A 23,690-nucleotide genomic window follows, 5' to 3' on the forward strand; every position below is an offset into this window, starting at 1 on the left:
GATTTGATCCTTTCTCGATTTTTCGACAACGTACCTATTTGAAAATTGGGCTATGATTACGATTCGTTATGAACAGTTCATAAAAAAATAAATATATGTGAAATGAATGTGATTTGATTGAGGAAATAAATGATTTCCGGATGGGTGGGACACCGTTAAATTTCCTGTTCAAGACCTGCATATAAATTGCCGATATATTTGATAAAGGTCGTCTGACTGGAAACAACTTTTTTGTTCGAGCCGATGAATTTATTCTCAATATTCAAGGATTTTATCCGTTACCAACATTGTATTTGTGGAGATTATCATTTCAAAATGATACACTATGAAATAATGATACCTATATGAATTTTTCATTCTCTTTCGAATGTGAACATATTCTCCATCAGAATGAATATAAATATCAATAGAAATGATTGAGATTTTTCAATTACCTGACCACTTCTCTGCAGTCTCCATCTGTTGTGAGGCGGAAATATTCATCAGCAGGTCTGTTTTCACAAAGTTCTTCAGCGGATGAATCATTTTCGTCTTCGTCGCCTTCGTCTTGGGCAAAAACTGTAAAGAAGGAGTATTAATACCCAGTATGAAATATTTCATGTTTCAATACAGTGTGTGAAAGCCAAATGGAATACATCCATTATTTCGGTTACTGAACATATTTTAACAAAATCTCGTTGGTTCAAAGTTCGTTAACTTCAAGTCTGACAAATGGTTAGATTCACGGAAATGCATGAAATAACAGTTTTACAAACGACTGGTTACGGAGATAAAATCTGAACACAACAGGAAGTAACTCGTCTATTTCATGGGAAATTTCCTAATTTTCCGTCCATACCTCAAGAAACAATATGAAAGATAGAGAAGCAGTTTCGAGCTTGGTCATGTGGGGCAGATAAAAAAAGCAGCTGCTTATGCAATGAGTCATGAACTCAAATCAGATGTGATGCTCGAGTTTGAGGAAAACCCACATACATCGAGTAGACAGGCATCCACACATTCAATGTTAGCTATGCATCGATAGTGAACATATTAAAAGAAAATAAAACGCATCCCTATGAAATGATACCTACTCAAGAGCTCATGGAAGACGATTTTGATGGAAGAACTTATTTTTGTGAGCAAACGACGGGCATATTGGATAACAATATCTTCCAATTAGAAGTTATGTTTTCCGATGAGTGTACTTTGTCATTTTTCATTGAGGGCAACTTGAATGACGATAATTATTTGGCACTACTTCAAAATAATGTTATTCCAAGTTTAGCAAATTAAATCCTGATGCAGTAAACTCTCACTATAGTAAAACCAATAATGATTGAGATTAAAGCGCGTTGTCATATCTAAATTTTACGTTACCAGTTTATAGCAGAATCAAAATATAGTAAGCAGTAGAGTTGTAGGTTGTGGCAAAATATAGATAATACACAATACTAGTACGAATAAAAGGTATTATTTATGACAAAAATCAGTAATGAGTTGTAATGAGTAATACTTATACATTTCCTGATTACTGATCAGTTAAAATTCATTATTTTCTGTATAGTGTTAGATATTTATTACAACTAGTGGCAACGCTGTACGCAACGATATTTCTGTCTTTGTCACTTTACTGTAACTTCCATCTCATCGTTGCAGTCCTCACTAATGTACTTGCAGCCATGAGCGTATCATTGGTTTGTGAATTATACAGCGTGAATTGTACGTTTCACAGTTAAGTTAGTCAGCAATCGACGTGTTGTGATAACAATTGGTGAAAATAATAGTGCTAATAAGTGTTTAAGCGTTACATAATTATATTTCTACACCGTTCTCAAACTACTCAAAAAATGGGAGACATGGTCAGGCCTTCCACGTCAAAAAAGGTAAAACGGTCGGAGTCTTGCTCAGTAAGAGAAAAACAAATTGTACTGCGAGTATTTCACTGTCTTGAAAGAGATCATCAGCTACCAAAAGATGACTTTGTGCATATGTGCTGTAATTCTACGTGTGTACCTCCGAATAACCAACCGGGCATTTCTACATCATTAAGTTCCACAATTACAAAAGATAAATTAGTTGATATGTGCTCTGATTATACCGGTATACCAAAATCATCGATTTACAAAATACTAAGAGAAGCAGAAATTCATGGGGACGTACAAAAGGCAAAAACTAGTAGCGAACGAAAAAAAATCACAGTTGATGAAGAAGCCAAAACCAGTACACGCAGAACTATTCACAGTTTCTTTTTTAGAAATGAGCTGCCCATACTACAAACAGTTCTGGAGGCACTTAGCGATCATGAATTGGTCCCAAAAATGGGTAAAGAAACTTTTAGGAAACTTGTACACGAAATGAAATTTACGTACGGAAAAGTTGACAGGAAAAGCATTCTCATTGAACGTCAAGAATAATAGCATGGAGAAGAAACTATCTAAAAAAAATTGACGAATTTCGGAAGCTCAAAAAAAAATTGTACTTCATGGACGAGACATGGGTTAACCAAGGACATACGGTCAAAAAAGTATGGCAGAATGGTAATATAACAAGTGCACGACAAGCCTTTATTGAAGGTTTGTCAGTTGGGTCAAAACAGCCATCTGGAAAAGGTAGTCGTCTGATAGTTACGCATATAGGAAGCGACAGTGGATTTTTACCAAATGGTGAATTAATATTTAAATCTAAGAAAACAGGCGACTATCATAAAGAGATCAATGCGGAGGTGTTTGAAAAATGGTTTGAAGGCATCATTCAACTTGTGGAACCTGGGTCTGTCATCGTCATGAACAATGCCCCATACCATAGTCGACATTTAGAACCATTACCGAAACAATCATGGAAAAAAGCAGCAATTCAAGAATGGTTAATTAATAAGAACATCCAATATAACAAAGAAAGTTTAAAGGCAGAACTAATTCAGCTAACAAAATTACACACAGACAAATATAAAAAATTCGCAATGGATGAAATGGCGTTAAGTCGTGGAATTACAGTTTTAAGGTTACCACCATACCACTGCGAATTAAACCCAATAGAATTAATCTGGGCGCAAGTAAAAGGATATGTGGCACGAGAAAACAGAACATTTAAATTAGTGGACGTGCAACATCACCTACAAGAAGCTATTCGAACTGTTTCTGCAGAAGACTGGAAGAAATGCATGCAGCAAAAAATGTGGGACGTAGACAACCGTATTGAACACAATATTGAACCAATCATAATTCACTTTGATGATAGCGGTAGCAACAGTGACGATCTTAAGGTTGAAGATTAGACGAAAATTTGTACATTTACATTTATATTATATTCTATTATCAAAAATTTGTAATTTGTATTTTCTAGTACCCCTGACGATGAGTTTAAGTTACTCGAAAGCTTGAGAATAGTAATAAAGAGTTCACTTATCAATTGCTGCAACCCAATAGTTGAAAAAAAGTTATATATATATATATATATATATATATATATATATATATATATATATATATATATATATATATTGTGTTTTTTATTAATATTGTTAATTTATTTGGTACCTACTATAATTACCACGATTATTACTCCGTTTTCATAAGGCCCACCTAATGACAACAACGATTAGTTAAATTACGATATTGCAAAGTTTTAATGAAATAAATAAAAAATGTGTATGAATATTTTAACTAATTGTACTAAGAATTTTTCTTTCGTTCTTAACCCTCTCAAAAATTAATAAGCACGCCCCCGATTTGCTATCAACTGGGCTTACTTCTACTCTCAATCATTATTGGTTTTAGTATAGATCCTGCGGGGAGAACTTTTGAGGACTACATGCAACATACTCAGCAAAATATAACCTTTAATTGCAAAAGTGATTCCTGTTTATAAAAAAAAAAGTTCAATTCATGACAGAAATAACTATAGACCTATTTCACTTCTACGGATATTTTCAAAGCTACTAGAGTCGCTAATGAGGGATCAAATTATAAACTATTTTGAGGTTAATGGTTTGTTTGTGGATGATCAATATGGGTTCAGGTCCAATAGATCTACTGTGGCTGCCATTGATGATATGCTTCTCTATTTGACCTGACAAAGGCTTTTGATTGTGTCTCAACTGATATATCGATTAGAAAACTAAAGATTTACAACTTTCATTCTGATAGTATAGCCTTTCTCAGGTCCTACCTAACAGAACGTTCTCAGTATGTTATATATGATGGTGTCTCTTCAGATATTATGCAATTGCATCATGGAGTCCCACACGGTTCAGTTTCGGGGCCTCTACTCTTCTTGATCTATATAAATGACTTAAAAGTCAGTGTAGCTAGCTCAAAACTCATACTATTTGCGGATGACACCACTAATCTGCAAGTATATCACCCGTTAGAACCAATTCAAGAAATTGTGGCTGAGGGACAGAATCAGATAAAAGAATGGTTCTTAGCAAACAAACTTTCTCTTAACCAAAACAAGACCGAAAATATCAATTTCACCCTCAGACCTCTGTATTCAGATCTGCCAAGCGAACAAACTTTCTCTTAACCAAAACAAGACCGAAAATATCAATTTCACCCTCAGACCTCTGTATTCAGATCTGCCAAGAAGTGAAGAGGTTAATCTTTTTGGAATAATTATTGATAAAGGTCTAATGTGGGAAAAAAACATTATTCAACTATCGTCTAAGCTCTCAAAAATTACATATATGATAAGATCACTTGTTAAAACTGTATCTAGAGAAACTATAATGTCAACTTATTATGGTTACTTTTATTCAAACATGACATATGCTCTGCTGAGTTGGGGTCACTCTTTCCATTCGGAAAAAATGTTTAGGCTACAGAGGAGATGCATCCGTATTATTATGAATCTCAAATATCGCCAGTGCTGCAGACATGGTTTTGCTGAGATTAAAACACTAACATTTCCTTGTGCATATATACTGAACTGCATTAAATATGTCTATAATAATGAACAAAAATATTTAACACATAGCCAACTCCATAATTATGAAACACGGCGTAACCAGGACTTTATTCCTGAATATCATAGACTGCATAGAACCAGAAAAGGAACTGACTACTATGGTATACATTTCTTTAATTGCTTGCCAGTGACCATAAGACTCCTTGAGGAGAGATTATTTTTCAAAAAAATCAAAGATTATTTGGTGAAGAAAGCCTTTTAGTCAATTCAGGAATTCTTGGATAATAATTTTGATGACCTAATATGATTGTTTAAATTGTATTCAACTCAATGGAGAAAAAAAAAGTTATTTTACTCATTTTATTTTTTAAACTGTAATTTCATAATTGTATGTATTCTTGTGAATTGTATTCTTGACTTGTAAAAGCACGATGTGTATTATTACCAATAAAATTAATTGATTGATTGATTGAAAATAACAATATAAAATGGAAAATGCTTTCACAAATTTTACCAAGATTTCCACATGCCTTGTTAGGATTGAGTTGATCAATAATATACTCCAATTCAGGTGTACGTACCAATTAGGTTCCAAAAAAACAATTGAAAAGCACTATTGATCACCCAGTACATGCAAATATTCCACCCCCCTTCTCAGTAGAAATAGTTTGAATTCATTAGAATTCAAAACTTGTTTCGCATTAGGTGTCAAAAGGAAAAATGAGAATTGCGTTAAGTTCTCCCAGTGAACAGTTCTTTGTGCATATTGCATACAGCCTCGCCTTACAATAACCTTGGCAAGCCTTCAGATGTTTCAACAGCGATTTCTCAGTAAATCCGCATATATATCTAATGAACGAAAGGTCAAACTCATCTCAAATTAATCCACTGGAATATAACAATCGAATTAACCAATGACATTTAAGAAAGATTCGATACTTTGTTTACGCAATCAGTCCAAAAAAACTCACGGCCTTGTAACTACAAGAGAGAGTTTTTCTGGCCACAAACAGAATTAATATTATTTGTATCCGTTGTTATTCCAAGTACCGGTTTCATGGTTAGGCACAGAACATTCATAAGAAAACGTACTTTATTAGTGAGAATATTTTAAACGCAACAAAATCAATAGAAGTTGGAAGTATATTATTATGCTAAAATTCCGAAATGGTGGGCAATGAATTCTCAAAAATAAGTGACGTTTTTGCCTTAATCTGTCTCCTGCAGTGGCGTACAGAAATTATACTGAACAGAGGAAAAATGATGATAAAATATATAGAATCATAACCTTGACATTTTTTCCGTTTTAACGCAATAATGATTCTGAGAATTCAGTGCCTGCTATTCTGGAATTGTACTAGAGTAGATTATTTTGCAGTACGCATCAAACAATCCAACAGTAATGAAGAAAAATTAATTTGTGGACAATTTCAGACAGAAGAACATTTTATGAACATTTAAAATAATTTTATGAAGAATTCCCTCCACAGAATTCTGAAGTCATAGCGGTGTGCATCTTCAATTGAAATACTGGCTGTTTTATTGAAACATTTTAAAACTTCAAGAATCTAAATTTTGAATACGACTAGTTGGAACTATATCTCTGATACATTTCAGATAAAAAAGCACATCTGCGTATACTGTTTCACGAAAGAAAAGGATTCAAAGGGAAAGAAAGTTTTTGGCTTTCTACCACTCCATCTTGATGCAAAATAATGCAAATTTTCATAAAAATCTGCGGTACGTTTATAAGTTGAAGAAAATAGTCGAATTTATTATTTTGTAACCAGTTATATATGATTAAATTGCCATAGAACACGAAAAAACGAAATTGTGTGAAAGATTATTGTCCAACGTGAATTGGGGTTAATGATGATGACATTTTATATATGAAAACGAAAAAAATCCTAAACGAATTCCTCTACTCATAATGTATTGGAATAAAATGAAAAAAATACCTCCTAACGGCAGTCATTTCCAAAATATAATTTCGTAAAATGAAAATTCTATAGAATACGTGTAACGATTCCCATCAAATATTTAATTCAGCTTTTGATAATCGCGCACCGTCAAAAAATCCTACCATAAGGAACAAAATATTACGGGCATCTGTTAACAACCCGAAGCAATAGTGCTAGTTGACCTATATGTTACGTTACACTACAAAAAAATTAATATAAACAGAAATGGTAACTCACCTGCGCCTAGAAGCAAAAAACAGAAAAACCACAGCCTCTTGTCGGCCATGCTGAAAACTCGATATCCAGCTAAGAAGTGATAGTCAACTTTCGATTTACTTATAAGTTATACTTTCAGCACAGCGCCTGCTCCAACGACGATCTAAGACACTTTCACCTCTGATTCAATCCTTGCCGGCGACTGGTAGAATTAACGATAGGTGCCTCTGCTATATACCATTTACTAATTTGAAGATTTCAATGTCGGATAGAAACTCGAGGAATGTACTCAAAGAACCGTACAAGTAAAAGTTTGCAAACCCACTACAAATCGATGAAACTAACACATGAGTTGTCCCGGGTCTAAGGAAGAAAACGCGTTTTTTTGTTGTTCAAAGTTGGCTTTATTCATCAACTGTCCCTAATGAATACGTTATGGAGTAATGATACTACTGACATTAATGAAATATCCAATTCATTCATCAATAATATTATTAGATGCTTGGACATACATGCACCATTCAAAAGGAAGCATAATTTCAATAACTTCAAATTGAAAGTGTGGTTCACAGACGAAATCATGGCAGATCTGAAAAAACGCGATTTTCTTCATAAAAAAGCCAAGGAAACCAAACTGCATTGCGACTGGGATAAATATAAATCAAGTCGTAATTTCGTTACCAAAAAGACACGAATTGAAACTTAAAAGTATCATGAATCAAAGATCGACGAAAAAAAGGAAACAGTAGGACTATGTGGATAGCACTGAAAGATTTAGTAAAGGAAAAACAAGAGTTCAAATGTATACAATTTGATAGTGTTCTTGTAACAAATGAAGCAAAAGTAGCAGGATATTTTTTAATTAATTTTTTGTTGACAGTTTGAAAGATCTAACCGAAAGTATAGTAGCAATATATTATACCAACAAATGAGATACTTGGGGAATTTGAAACATTAAATGTTCGGGTTAAAAAAGATAATTTTTCCCTCAAGGAAAATAATACAGATGACAAACAATGGAATTATTCTGAATATAATCAAGTTAACATTTGAAATACCGGGAAATAGGTTTTTCGACTTGATAAATTTATCGTTTACCACTGAAACATTTCCTGACGGTTGGAAAATTGCCACCATCGTTTCTATTTAAAAAAATACAAACACCCTTTCAGGATATGATTTTAGAGCCATAAATACCCTGCCAATTTATGGAGACGATATTAGAAATCGCAGTGAAAGAGCAATTGATGAAATTTATAGCGAAACATAATATTTTGAAATAAAGGGGTTATATTTTTTAGGAGTGATTAATTTTTGGGAAAGAAAGTTTTTGGCTTTCTACTACTCCATCTTGATACAAAAAAAAAGGATGAGGGACTCTTCCAAAGAAAGGAAGGAAGTAACTCTACACATGGATGTGTAGATCATGCAAAGAAGTAACTTTTAGACACAAACTGAAAGAAAGTCCTCCCTCAGTTTGTGTCTGAAAGTTACTTCTTAGCATGATCTACACATCCATGTATAGAGTTACTTCCTTCCTTTCTTTGAAAGATTCCCTCATCCTTCTTTTTTTTGTATCAAGATGGAGTAGTAGAAAGCCAAAAACTTTCTTTCGCAAAAATTAATCACTCCTAAAAAATATAACCCCTTCAATTGATATAAGATTCCTCTTGGCTGAGATTAAATCAAATAGGTGAATGAATGTCATTACGATGTCATCGATGACATAAGCAGATCAAGCTTATTCCCTGGCATTTTCAAGTTGAAGAATGTCAAATTATACAGGGCTATTCAAATTCGTTTCTGTACATGGGGATCTCATAAATGATAAGAGATAGAGTGTCGGTTGAATTATGGCAAAGTTGTGTATTTTAGAGACCTATTCAATGATGTAAAGAAATCGAATATAGTTCTTTTGCTGGAGATCTACAGGAAAAACAAAAAATTCCCAAATTATCTTTTTGCCTATATCTTCTTTATTCGCTGACATACTGAAAATCAGTTCACATTTTGCTATTGGCACTTGATGTGGGCTCTCAGAATATATCCATGAATCTTTTATACAGGGTGTCATCTGACTTGGGCCACCCCCCCCCCATCTTTGAATTTTTAAATACGGACCTGTATTTTTTGTAGTTTTTGGATCGTAGACGTTCACTTCTTACTGAGAAATTGAATTAAATTTTTTATTTCGGGATTTTTCGGTAATATTCGATTATATGAATTGAACGGGTTATATTTTTAGGAGTGAATAATTTTTTTGATAACATTTTAGGTAAGCTCATACATGGTATTTTCAAAAATATATTAAATACTCTTGAATATTCGATTTTTTCTCTTTCCTTTTGATTATTCAAACTTCTTGATGATTTGAAGTCTTGATAATTCGAATTTTTCTTGTAATCCCTTGGATTCCGAATGAAGTGTGTGTATTTTCTATAATGTTATCCAATTTGGTACTGAAGAGCCTTAGGGCAAGTGTCTTAAGGCGAAACATCGGTGTATACTAGTGAGGATGACTGTGTTCTATGTAAGTGCAATTTGTTACTATTCATTTAAAGTAGAACTCACGTGGATGATATCTGATTTTTATTCCACAACGAATGTTTGAAATACAAATTGAGTAGAGAAAAGTATCTTCTATATAATGCAGTGTTCATATAGACGTATTTGTTTCGAAAGAATTTTTTCTTTCGTATAATTCAATGTTTATATGAAAGTAGCTGTTTCAGGAGGACTTTCTTTCAGTTTGTGTCTGAAAGTTACTTCTTTGCATGATCTACACATCCATGTATAGAGTTACTTCCTTTCTTTCTTTGGAAGATTCCCTCATCCTTCTTTTTTTGTATCAAGATGGAGTAGTAGAAAGCCAAAAACTTTCTTTCCCACAATATTTTGATTAAAGAACAATCTGGATTTAGAGAATCCCATTTATGTGAAACTGAACTGCAATTTCTAATCCCTTCGTGGAAAGTTGAGCTATCTAAAAAACGTATTATATGTGTTGTCTTTCTGGATTTCAAAAGGGCATTCGAGACGGTCAACATTGACTTACTTTTAATGAAATTAAATAGGTATGGACTAGATTATAAAGTATTAAAATGGTTCACAAATTACCTCACATATCGGACGCAGTTAGTTAAATATAATCAAGTGACATCCAGTACTTTAAATGTGATTTCAGGAGGCCCTCAAGGGTCAGCATTGGGTCCACTGCTATTCTTGCCGTACATAAATGATATTGTGATACGTGTTAAAAGGTGTAAGATAAAACTGTTTGCCGACGACACTATGTTGTACTGTTTTGGGACAACTAATGAAATCTCAGAATGCTTGAATGAGAAACTATCAAATATAAACGAGTGGTTATGTGACAACGGCCTCGAGTTGAATGTAAATAAAACAAAATGCATGTTGATAGGTAGCAAATATCGTTGCAAGATGAACAGCTGTCATTGAATCTTTATAATGTCATCATTGAAAGGGTAACAACTTTTAAATATCTGGGAGTGGTATTAGATCAAGAATTAAACCACGAAATAGCCACGAAAATTCATCTTTTATATAGATTGAAACATAAAATAAGTGAATATGCAAAATTAACAATTTGTAAATCAATAATGGCACCCCACTTTGACTTTTGCAGTACATTACTCTATTTTATGAACAATGAAAATCTAAACAGACTACAGAAGCTTCAAAACAAATCCATGAGGGCAATATTGAGTTGTAATAAACGCACATCTGTGGAATACATGTTGGAAACACTGTCTCTTATGTCTGCTAAACAAAGGATAACACTGGATATGCTAATAATTATATTTGCAATTAAACACAATATGTTGCCAAATTATCTGAGTGATCAGTTAACCTAAACAAGTAGTATTCATACTCACTCCACTAGAAATAGAATAGGAAATTTTTATATCAAAAGAGAACATATAGGTTGTGACTCGTTGTCTAGTTCTGGTTGTATAGTCATATAAAAAGCTATGTTTCATTAAATTCACTCAAAAGAAAATGTACTGAATATACTTCAAGTTAAGGTGTAAGAAATCGTGCCGACAGCTGAATGGCCGCAGGGTGATACACGGTTACGAACAATCCCCTTGAGGAACCGGGCGAAACCTCATTGTAATCAGCCTTCCTCTGGTGATGCGGGGCTCTGCCAGAGGTGACCAACCCTTCCCTTGCTACTCGTGGGAACATACATGAATACGGACAAACAAACAGACAAAAAAACAACCAATCCCGAGGCTGGACAGCAATGCTCACCTTAATTTAGGGCAAGGGCTGGGGATGAACAGAAATGTTCACCTCAAGTTACGGCTCAGAATGAGGCTGGACATAGCAGACCACCTCGATATGTAACACAAAGGCCAAGGCGTAAGCGTATTAGCGGCGCCGAGGCCAAGAGGAGAGAAAGAGGCAGAAGTGGCAGCAACTATGAGTGCACTCCCACTCCATCACCAACAACAAGGGCACCTCTTGCGGTGGGCGCCAAGAGCTCCGCCTTAAAAAAAGGCAAGGAACCGGCTTCCACTGCAGGAAAGCACCCTCACGCGAGGGCGCCTCACGCGAGATTGAAGGTTGCATCTTCCAAAACCTTCGTTGAGGTCGTCTTGAGATCCCTCAAGGTAGCCATCATAGATGAGACAAACCCGTACGGTATGGTTACCGCAGAGTCTCATCAAAAAACAACTATTGGAGGAGCTGGACAAGCAAACCGCCCACGTTTAAGTCGTGGACATACTCTGTTGAGATCATCAGAGTGATCTGCGGCGACGACGTGACGCTAGAGTGGCTGAAGTAAGCCACAATGAATATTAAACCGTGGGAGGAGGCAATATCTGCAGTCGTCAGTGTGAATAAGCTCCCGAAGCTAACCAAAACCCCACTCTGGGTTCAGGAGGACGTCCACAAGACGACATCTGGTGAAAATAAGAGGGTGCTGGGTCGGCTGAAGGCGCAGAACCCTGACCTGACGGTAGCAAGTAAGTCCCTATATGAATATATAATTAAGAAAGATCTAATAATCTTGAACAGAGGCACGGAGCCGACATTTATTCACGCTCGTAGCCAAACATTAATAGATATCACGCTTACGACAGCCAAAATATCAAACAAAATCCAACTGGCAAGTCTCGGACCATATTTCAATGTCAGATCACCTATACGGTAAACCAAGATCTCCGAACCACTGTGAAATTCCGTGACCCGAAGAGGACGGATTTAGCTTTCTAAAATCGACTCTTGAGAGGAGCTCTGCGAGAAACAGTGGTCCTGACTCCTGGCAACAATGAAGAACTGGAAAGTAGACGTCCAAATGAGATAGTAAAACCGGAAAACATAAGAAATGATCGAAAGGTCAAGTTGTGTGATCTAGCTGAAATTATAAAGGTATCAAAAACGTGTTGGCTTTAATTGCACTAGTACTATGTTGCTGTATCGCTGCTGTTCCAATGTTTTAACAGAATCAGAACTTAGGCGTGCGCAGCGTTATAGAACAGTGCTTTCAAAAAAAAATTCTACGCCACGATCTAGTGGCGAGTTACAGAAAAATTGATAGCCTAATAACCTTCTCTATGAAAAATTACTTATACATGTCACGTTTCATCACGATCGGTTGAGCGATGTAGAAGTTTATCACTTACCAAACAACCAACCAACCAACAAACAAACATCCATTTTTATACAGGGTGTCCCTGGACTTCCTCTTTCCCTCTCGGAAATGTATAGATGGGGTCAAAATATCACCAGTACTTCATATAAATTTTTTTCCTAAAATCCTTCGTTACCAAGTAACGGGCCCTCGAAGTTACAAAATGAAAAATGTTTTTCATTGATAACTTTTCAAGTGAATATTCAAAATCATCCAAATTTTGGTAATTGACTAAACAAATGAATTCCTTCGATGAGCTTTCATGCAGGAGTCAGTTGTTTTGCAACAAAGTCAGGAACGGACTACCCCCGATGGTCCACACCCCAAAACTTTGAAATGACAGATATTTTTCAATATTTTTCAACAAATTAAGGTTACTTGGACAATTTTATGAATAAAAGTACTCGTGTGGAAAGTCGATCGGAGCAACGAGTCTTGATAAAAATGTAGTTTCACTCGACGACATCAAACCCGCTCGTCCACCATTATTTGAAATGAATAATTATCAAAGCAGAAATAATAATGATAACGTTAATTCAACAACATTTATCCTGAGATGTCTACCATTATTCGAAAATATTAGTTTTTGAGGAAAATGGAAATGATAGGTAAAATGTTCATAACGAATTTTATAATGCAAACACGTTTAACTAACGAAACTCAAGAGCCTCAAGAGCAAACAGAAATGAAAAATCCGCTACAGAAACTGCTCGATATGACCACCTTCTCTCTCTATACATTTTCTTTGTCTGCGAAGACACCCTCTCTGTACTTGAAATAGCATTCCAGGGTCGTTTCGTATAGATTCAACAATGCATCTCTTGTGTGAATAGGTGTAGCGTAAACAAGGCTTTTTAGATGCCCCCACAGAAAGAAATCCAATGGATTTAAATCCGGAGACCGCGATGGCCATGAATATGGCCCACCTCTACCAATCCATCTATTGTGGAAAATATGGTTCAGATGGTCACGCACAATCAAACTAAAATGAGGAGGAGCGCCATCATGCATAAACCACATATCTCTTCGGGTTTGCAATGGAACATGTTCCAAAAGTCCATTCAAATTGTTCTGAATGAACTCCAAATAACGTTCTCCATTCAATCGGTCCTGTAGAACGAATGGTCCTATAAGTTGGTTTCCTATGATACCAGCCCAAACATTCACGTTGAATTTCCGTTGGTGTTTGGTTTGCAATATCCCATGGGGATTTTCTTCGGCCCTATATGGAGATTATGAGAGTTGATAACTCCATCTCTACTGAAACCTGCTTCATCAGTGAATAAAACTCGATTAATAAAAGTCATATCCTCTCTTTGCCTATCCATGAACCAATTGGCATATTCCAGTCGTGCTGGAAAATCTTGAGGTGTCATGGCATGTACCTTCTGGATGTGAAATGGGTGGAGCAGTTGTTCCCTAATTATTCTATGAATAGTGGACTTGGATGTATGGAACTGTTCTGATAGATTTCTGATGCTCATTGAAGGATCATCAGCGACGGCTTCCAAAATATTTTCCTCCAATACAACGGTACGTACAGTCCTAGGAGCGCCCTCACCACCTCGTTTTGGCAAAACTGTACCTACAATAATATCGAAATAAAACAACGTGCTCAAATTAATTATCAATTATTACATACCTGTCTCCCTCAAGCTGCGATCGACACGCTCGAATGTTTCTCTTGACGGTACCGTTCGATTGGGAAAATGCTCGAATACAGACGACGAGCTTCTGCAGCATTACAAAATGCTCGTCCATAAAATACATGCATATCTGCATATTCATTGAATGTAAACTGTTCGGCCATATCAAAAAAATTCAAAATATCCTATAGAATATTGACAATACAATGATAGTCATATGGCAACGCACCACTCAACAAAACAAAATTGCATTCCAGTTTCTCATTTTTTATCAAAACTTCCTAAAAGGTTTTTTTGTCAACATCTGTGAAAGAAATGGAACATAATTATTCCCTGGATATTTTTCACCTGATCATGTGCAGCCGTTTTTGTAGTTCATTCGTTTGCTTTTTATTAGTATAGTAAATATTTTTTCCGATGTGCGTTTTTTCAGCTAAATTTAGATTCATGTTAAAGAATTTCTCCCATAAAATTATAATTATCAGTGAAACTCCTCAACAGTTTAGCTGTGAAGAAGAATTTGAAACATTCGAATGTTGAGTTTCATGAGATTCAGATAACTGATCAACACGAAACGTGATTATTCCACACGTATTATGTACATACAAAATATGGAATGAATTCGATATGTCATAGTAGAGTAGCTTATTAGTTTAAAAACACCACGAATCTACAGAACTTGATATTTCTTTTGAAAAAATATCTGCTATCACAATTGTGACTTAAACTTCCATATAGGTACTGTACTTTTTGTTTACGACTTCATTTTAGCATACTTTGTATTATTCCTGTTATAAATGTTGTTGAATTAACGTTATCATTATTATTTCTGCTTTGATAATTATTCATTTCAAATAATGGTGGACGAGCGGGTTTGATGTCGTCGAGTAGAACTACATTTTTATCAAGACTCGTTGCTCCGATCGACTTTCCACACGAGTACTTTCATTCATAAAATTGTCCAAGTAACCTTATTTTGTTGAAAAATATTGAAAAATATCTGTCATTTCAAAGTTTTGGGGTGTGGACCATCGGGGGTAGTCCGTTCCTGACTTTGTAGCAAAACAACTGAATCCTGCATGAAAGCTCATCGACGGAATTCATTTGTTTAGTCAATTACCAAAATTTGGATGATTTTGAATATTCACTTGAAAAGTTATCAAAGAAAAACATTTTTCATTTTTTAACTTCGAGGGCCCGTAACTTGGTTACGAAGACTTTTAGGAAAAAAAGTTATATGAAGTACTGGTGATATTTTGACCCCATCTATACATTCCCGAGAGGAAAAGAGGAAGTCCAGGGACACCCTGTATATTAGAAGTAATAATTAGTACTATATCGCTGTATCGCTGCTCTTCCAATGTTCTGACAGAATCAGAATCAACGAACTTAGGCGTGCGCAGCGAACTTAGGCATGCGCAGCGAACTTAGGCGTGCGCAGCGACTCTATTTGCTAGTTCAAATGAAAAAATAATTTTTTGTTCAAACTATTATGGTAATATGGCAGGCTATCTCCAAAATCTAACATCTCACTTCGCAGTGGAATCTTTCATAAAATCTAATGCTGATCAAGACACAATTTTGAAAACTTCGGTATCATGTGCAGAAAAGCTGACCAAAGATGACGTGTTGATTATATGGTCGAAAGAAAAAATAAATACTGGAAAATTATTATCATTTATCGAAAGTACAAGTCACACAAATTCCGTCATAATTACAAAGCCGTACACCTACAACAGATGGAGCAAAAAGACGTTATTTATGAAAATAACCTTATGTTATCTAAGAAGCTACGTAATCTCACTAGTTCAGTAAAACTTTTTGAATGTAACAGCTATCTGAAATGGTTTCATTTTCATAGATATAGTGAGATACTGAAAAACTCAGGAATAGTGTTGGTAAGCAAAGCTCTCATGACATTCATGAATGAGAAAATAATGCCAGCTGCAGAAGATAAGATTTCAGAGAATTTTGAAAACAAACAAATAACAACGGAACTCAAGACGATCACTTATCTCAGCCTGAGTTTATTCCTCATGAATCAAGAACAGAAAATATAGATAAGTCACTTTTTACAGAGATGAACGAAACAATAAATCATTCTGATTTTTTAGAACTGAAATGGACGTAGAATCTATAAAAGTACTGAAAATATTACTTATTAATCCATGGCATCAAAAATAAATCAAATTGAAAGTCTATTAATTCAGACAAATATTGACTTCCTGTGCTTAAGTGAACTCTGGATAAATGATTTGAACATTAACATGGCAGTTATTCCTAATTATACGTTGATGACATCTTTTTGCAGAAAGTCAAGAATTCATGGAGGAACGGCTATCTACATGTAAAACAATACAGGAATAAATCACAACACAACAAAGTTTTTGTTTCGGGGTTGAAATTAGATGATTTTAATGTATTTCCACGTGTTAAAATCGAAAGTGACCATAAAAATTATATATTAGCTCTTGTTTTCAAGATATAGTATCCTTATATTATATATATGTATATTGAGTTTTCAACAAATGAAATATTTCATCACCAACAGTTGGTACACATGTTTGTTTACATAACACCCCTCTCATCAGCTGTTCTTAAGTAGTAAACATAACCTATGTGAGTTTGTCAATTGTACGCACGTGGTTGCTATTGAAATTATCGTGTGAAATTGATTTTTAAATTAATTTAAGTGCTGATCTGAAATGCCTCGAAAGTGTGTGAATTCTGTCGATAGCTTTTGCTATATATGTGGTGAAATAACATTTGAGGCTCAGAAACGTAAAATGACACCTATCGTTAAGACAGCCTATGAACATTATTTTGGTGTGAAAGTTGGGGACCAAGATAAATCATGGGCTTCTCATAAATGTTGTAATTCTTGTTCCGTCATATTGCGAGACTGGCTGAAAAATAAAAACCGGGCAATGGCTTTTGCAGTACCTATGGTTTGGCGTGAGCCTACCAATCATACAGACGACTGTTATTTCTGCTTAATTCCTCCCATTAAGCAAGGTTTATCTATGAAGAAAAGAGGAACGGTTAAATACCCTAATCTCCCATCTGCTCTTCGGCCTGTACCACACTCAGACAATTTGCCAGTCCCTTCTCCACCCCAAAACTATGAAATTTTAGAGGAAGGTGATGAAGACTGTTTAGAAGGAGCAACCCATCCTTCTACATCCTATGACCCTGATTTTGAGGTAAGCGATAGGTCTAGTGATCCGCACAGAATTAGTCAAGCAGAGTTGAGTGACCTTATAAGAGATCTTCGCTTGTCTAAGGAAAAGGCTGAGCTGTTAGGGTCAAGACTACAACAGTGGAATCTTCTAAAACATGATGTGAAAATATCTCAGTACAGACAGCGTCAAAAAGATTTGCTTCCTTTTTTTGAGAAAAAAGAAAACCTCGTAGTTTGTTCTGATGTTCTCTGATGTTCTCTTCAAAACTAAGCTTAAAAGCTGTACTTCTGCATAATGGAAATCAGCTACCCTCTATTCCTATAGGTCATGCAGTTCACATGAAGGAAACGTATATAAATATGAAAACACTTCTCCAATTATTCAAATATGAACAACACAAGTGGCACATCTGTGGTGATCTGAAAGTCATTGCTATACTCCTAGGAATGCAATTAGGGTTCACCAAGTACTGTTGTTTTTTGTGTCTGTGGGACAGTCGTGATAGAAAATCTCACTATAAAAAAATGAACTGGCCTACACGAGACCTAAACCCTAATGAGAAAAATGTAGTTTACGAGCCTCTTGTAGATCCTAAGGATGTTCTCCTTCCCCCATTACATATCAAGTTGGGACTAATGAGAAACTTTTTGAAGGCCATGGACCAGGAAGGACAAACTTTTAAGTACTTGAGAGCAAAGTTTCCCAGGTTGAGTGATGCTAAAGTCAAGGAAGTCATCTTTATTGGGCCTCAAATCCGTGAAATCGTAAATGATCCTGCTTTTGACATGATTTTAACAGGAAATGAAAAAAGAGCCTGGGAAGCCTTTAAGGGGGTTGTACATGGGTTTTTAGGTAACAAAAGAGATGATAACTTCACAGCATTGGTTAAAGAGCTTCTTCAAGCTTACCACCAACTTGGATGCAACATGTCCTTAAAAATTCATTTCCTTCACTCTCATCTTAATTTCTTCCCACAAAACTGTGGAGCTGTGAGTGACGAACATGGAGAAAGATTCCATCAAGACATTGCCTTAATGGAACAGAGATATCAGGGCCGTTGGAATGAAGCAATACTTGCAGACTACTGCTGGTCTGTGTGTAGGGATGCTCCAGAAGTGTTTTATAAAAGACAAGCTAAACGACAGCGATCTTACAATGAATCGGATGGATTTAATTGAAATTTGGTGGTACAAACTTCTTTTATTTGTCAAAACACTAAGAATAATGTTTTTTTTTATTAATTTTGTACTTAAAATATTCTAAAAGGAACATAACAATATTGTTTTATGTACTTTCACTTTTCACGTATAGTATAACTACTCTTTAAGATTAAGTACTGTGTATCTCAAAAACCAGAGCTAATAAAAATTTTTCATTGTTATTTTCGTTTTTATCACCCCAAAATTAGTGGAAATTGACTAATTTAGTGTAGGAAACATTCAAAAAATATTTTTTTGTTGTGTTTATTAAAGGATCTGATGGATTCTTATGAATGCCACAATTTAGTTTCGACACCTACAAGAATTTGCACTAATAAAAACAATCAAACTTCAATTAGTGGAATTGACTACATTATAACTAACTTGGATCTTAATAAATGTACTCAAAAAACATTCAATCCCCACCTCTCAGATCATTTAGCAACTTCTATGCATTATAACTACAGCACTCCTGAACCTGAAGTAGGTATTATCCCTACTGGCTTTCACAGAAACATATCATTTAAGAATATCCGTCAGTTAAAAACAATGTTAGATACAAAGGAATGGGATATGTCCTACGAAAAATCATTATCGGTCAATTTCCAGAATTTCTGTGATCAATTCAAAATGCTTCACGATGAATCATGTCAACCGATACCCAATTCGAAGACCTCACGAAAAAAAAAACAAATTGGTTCAATCTGGAGTTAAAACTGGCAAGGGATGATCTAGACAATGCCTACGTTATGAGTAAACAATCAGAAAATGCATTATTGGAAAGATTGTATAAAACAAAAAGGAAAAATTATAGAAAACTCATAAGCGATGCTAAACGGGCATGCGAAAACATTGTTGAAGCCAGTAACAAATCAAAACAAATTTGGAAGGAAGTCAACACAAAATTTGGCAGAAGTCCAAAAGATAAAAGCGGTATAACACTTACAATAAATGGTACCACATTTACTGATCCCGTCTCAGTAGCTAATTGTTTTGGCGAACATTTCTCCACTAATATAAAAAACAAAATTGACGAATATTTTGGAGTTGACATGTCTCAAAGCTGCACCACTGGTGAAATGCAACAAAATACCTTTTTCTTCGAACCCGCCACAACCGAAGTGGTCAAATCAACAATATTCAACCTCAAAAGTAAAACGGCATCAGGACCTGATAATGTATTTCCCAATGTTTTGAAACTAGTTTCCATTAGTGTGGTGCAACCCCTAACTAACCTGATCAATATGTCTATTGAAGCAGGTGAATTTCCAGATGTGCTGAAATTGAGTAAAGTGATCGCCATACATAAAAGTGGTAATAGATCAGAAATTGATGATTATCAAAAATTTTAGAAAGACTAATGTACAATAGACTAATGAATTTTTTAATAAGTCATAAAGTTTTATCTGATTCTCAACATGGATTTCGCATGGGCAGGTCAACTGAATCTGCTACTACCCTTTTTGTTGATTTCATATCTAGGAATATGGACAATAGGAAGCACGTGGCAAGAATTTTCTTTGACTTGTCTAAAGCTTTCGACTGTATTGATAAAGTGTTTATGGCTTCCAAACTGTATAATATTGGCATTAGAGGAAATATTCTTGACTGGATCATTTCATTCCTATCAAATAGACAATTCTTTGTAGAAATAGATAGTGTTGAGTCAGAAAGATATTCAGTTGATGTTGGAGTAGAGCAAGGTTCAATTCTGGGACCATTGTTTTTCTTACTATTTCTCAATGACCTCCCAATTAATGTCGATAGGCGCTTTTATCTAATCAATTTTGCTGATGACACAACATTTGCTATAGCTGAGTCATCTATAGAGGATATGATTTTATCGGTCGAACTCTGTATCAGTGAAATGACAAAATATTGTCATTCCAATAAACTGATGCTGAATGCACAGAAAACAAAAATTATATATTTCAATAAGAACAATTTGATCGATAGTTAAGTCCTACAGACACATAACTCCACTAAGTTTCTGGGTGTAATGATTGATAAATCACTCTCATGGTCTGAGCATATTGAAAGTTTATCTAAAAAATCTCCAAATCATACTTCGCAATTCTGCAATTGAGGTATGAACTTCATGAGAATATACTTATCCAAGTTTATTATGCATTAGTATATTCTGCTCTATCTTCTCACATCACGTTATGGGGAAATGCTACAGAAATAAATAAGATATTTGTTACTCAAAAACGAATTCTTTGAATGATGTTCAACATGAAGCCATGTAATTCTTGCAGGGAAATTTTTAAGAGTAAAGAGATTATGACAGTTTGCTGCATTTATATTTATAAAAGTTGCTTACACATTAAAAAGCATGAAAATGAGCTGATAAAAAACAATGACCACCATCAATATTGCACTAGAAATGCTTCAAATTTAATAACAATGACTCACAGAACATCCACATTTGAAAAATCGCCAACTTATGCTGGGGTAAAAATATATAATAAACTCCCTAATCTAATAAAGGCCTGTAATACTATCGAATTGAAAAAATCACTGAAAGATTTCTTATTGGCTGAATCTTATTATACATTACAAGAGTATTTCGCTGATTGAGTTTTTTGTGGATATCTGTGTGTAAATAATCTTATTCTTTTATATTTTAATTTTACATTTTTACACTTGTACATCTATACGTTTTTACATTTTTATTTATACATATATGTATATATACCGGGTGTCCCACATTTTATGTGACAGGCAATATCTGGTTTGTTGAAGGAGATACACAAAAATGTTTCATACAAAAGTTTCAGGAGTTCATCAGAGCTATATTTTGATATAATTTTTGAATATACAGGGTGTTTGGTGTAGGTGCTACAGACCAAAATTCCATTTTTTAAAATAGAACGCCCTATATATCATTACATATTCAGATGCTACGTTAAATTCTGATATCATTTCATGTTTGGTTTTTGAAATTCGGTTACGGCGTTGTTGAGTTATTGCACTTTTCCTTAAATATAAAGTTTCAAAAAAACTTATTTACTCGTACACGAATCCAGTCTATATCTTTTATTAAATTGAACTAGACTACTACAGAATACAAACCATTATTCTCACCTCTACGATACGATATCGATATCAGTTGAATATAATATTGAAATTCTTGAGAATGTGACTAACTTGAGGGTGAATTGCTTTATATTGCACAATTTCATCAAGTAGCTTATGCTTGTTGATGCCATAGTAACAAATGTTGTTGAATTGTATCTACTTGTCAGTTCGATTCAGTGATTCTTTGCAAAACAGTAACTGTGTTCTTTGTGCGAAAACTCCAGTATGCCTTTCGCGTTTAGTCCAAGTGATTGCATTGATATGTTATTAATTTTTGGGGAATGTCAGAAAAACTGCCGTCAAGCACAACGTCTATACCAAGAACGTTTTCCAGACAGACCCATTCCGTCACGAATGACTTTTTCGAGAGTTGTAGAAAAATTGCGAACTGGGTCATTTTCTTCTACTATAAAGCATCGTCATCATACGAGATCTGTTAGAACTGAAGATTTAGAGATCAATATGTTGGCTTATATTATTATTCATCCACATGTTTCTATCCGTACTCTTGCAGAAGAAGTCGGTGTGAGTAAATCTAATGTACAGAGAATTCTGAAAGAAAATAAATACCACCCATTCAAAATTCAGTTGGTACAAGGTTTGAAACCCACGGACTTTGAACGACGACTTGAATTCATTGCTTGTATTCAGGTAATATTACATGAAAGTCCTAATATATTCAGTAAAATTTTGTGGAGCGATGAATCGCGATTCCACAATAATGGAGTTGTCAATCGACATAACAGTCACTATTGGTCTCAAGAAAATCCCCACTGGGTCCGCGAAAGTAATTTTCAAACTACTTGGGGTATTAATGTATGGTGTGGATTGTTCAATGGCCGCATCATAGGACCTTACTTTTTCAATGAAAATCTCAATGGATTACGATATTTACATTTTCTAGAAAATTATTTGATCCAGTTGATGGAAGATATTCCCATAGCAGAACGACAAGGAATTTGGTGGCAACAAGATGGTGCTCCTCCTCACAATTCACAGGTTGTTACTGAATATCTGGATAGAACGTACCCAAATAGATGGATTGGTAATAAGGGTCCAATTCGGTGGCCGGCTCGTTCCCCAAATTTATCACCGCTTGATTTTTTCCTATGGGGTTATTTAAATGATATTGTTTTCACTACTCCCCCTTTGAATGTGGATGATCTGAAAATAAAAATTCGACTAGCGTGCAATGATATTACGCCTGATATTATAAGAGCGACTTGTACGAGAGAAGTGATTCGACGTTTCGAAGCCTGTATAATATCTAATGGGCATCACTTTGAACAATTTTTATGACTTATTTCTAGGTACCTACCATTCTTATGAAATGATTTATCAAGTTATATTATTTACATTGTTATTAATTAAAGATTTGTTTTCGAATACACCTCTTTCAATTTCGCAATTGTTTCATATTCAAAATGATTCCTGACTGAATTCCACAACTCAAAATTGAAACCATTACTTCGAACACCCAAAATTTTGACTAATTTTCATGTGATCTGATGCAGAGAGAATAATTGTATGAGATATTTTTAAAAATAATAGTCGTTCTCAAAACTTTACATTTTAAGCAATAACTCAACAACGCCGTAACCGAATTTCAAAAACCAAACATGAAATGATATCAGAATTTAACGTAGCATCTGAATATGTAATGATATACAAGGCGTTCTATTTAAAAAAATGGAATTTTGGTCTGTAGCACCTACACCAAACACCCTGTATATTTAAAAATTATATCAAAATATAGCTCTCATGAACTCCTAAAACTTTTGTATGAAACATTTTTGTGTATCTCCTTCAACAAACCAGATATTGCCTGTCACATAAAATGTGGGACACCCGGTATA

The 23,690-nt window shown here is 34.8% G+C and overlaps 1 protein-coding gene across 2 annotated transcripts in view; it reads right to left on the minus strand.

Annotated features, from left to right (window-relative positions):
• The window catches only part of verm (LDLa and CE4_CDA_like_1 domain-containing protein vermiform), a 30,573-nt gene extending 23,296 nt beyond the window's left edge, over nt 1-7,277 (minus strand). The window contains exons 1-2 of one of the 2 annotated variants that reach the window (XM_023159065.2): nt 7,086-7,277; nt 435-558 (exon numbers count right to left, since the gene is read on the minus strand). In XM_023159065.2, the coding sequence (XP_023014833.1) occupies nt 435-558; nt 7,086-7,134 (173 nt within the window). In that variant the 5' untranslated portion in view covers nt 7,135-7,277. The remainder of the gene's footprint in view (nt 1-434; nt 559-7,085) is intronic. The other variant, XM_023159064.2, reaches the window with a different exon arrangement.
• Nucleotides 7,278-23,690: the final 16,413 nt, after the last annotated feature.

The sequence above is a fragment of the Leptinotarsa decemlineata genome, unplaced genomic scaffold (assembly GCF_025532065.1).
Source record: "Leptinotarsa decemlineata unplaced genomic scaffold, Ldec_3_MD MMD2_tig00026374_RagTag_RagTag, whole genome shotgun sequence".
NCBI lineage: Eukaryota > Metazoa > Arthropoda > Insecta > Coleoptera > Chrysomelidae > Leptinotarsa > Leptinotarsa decemlineata.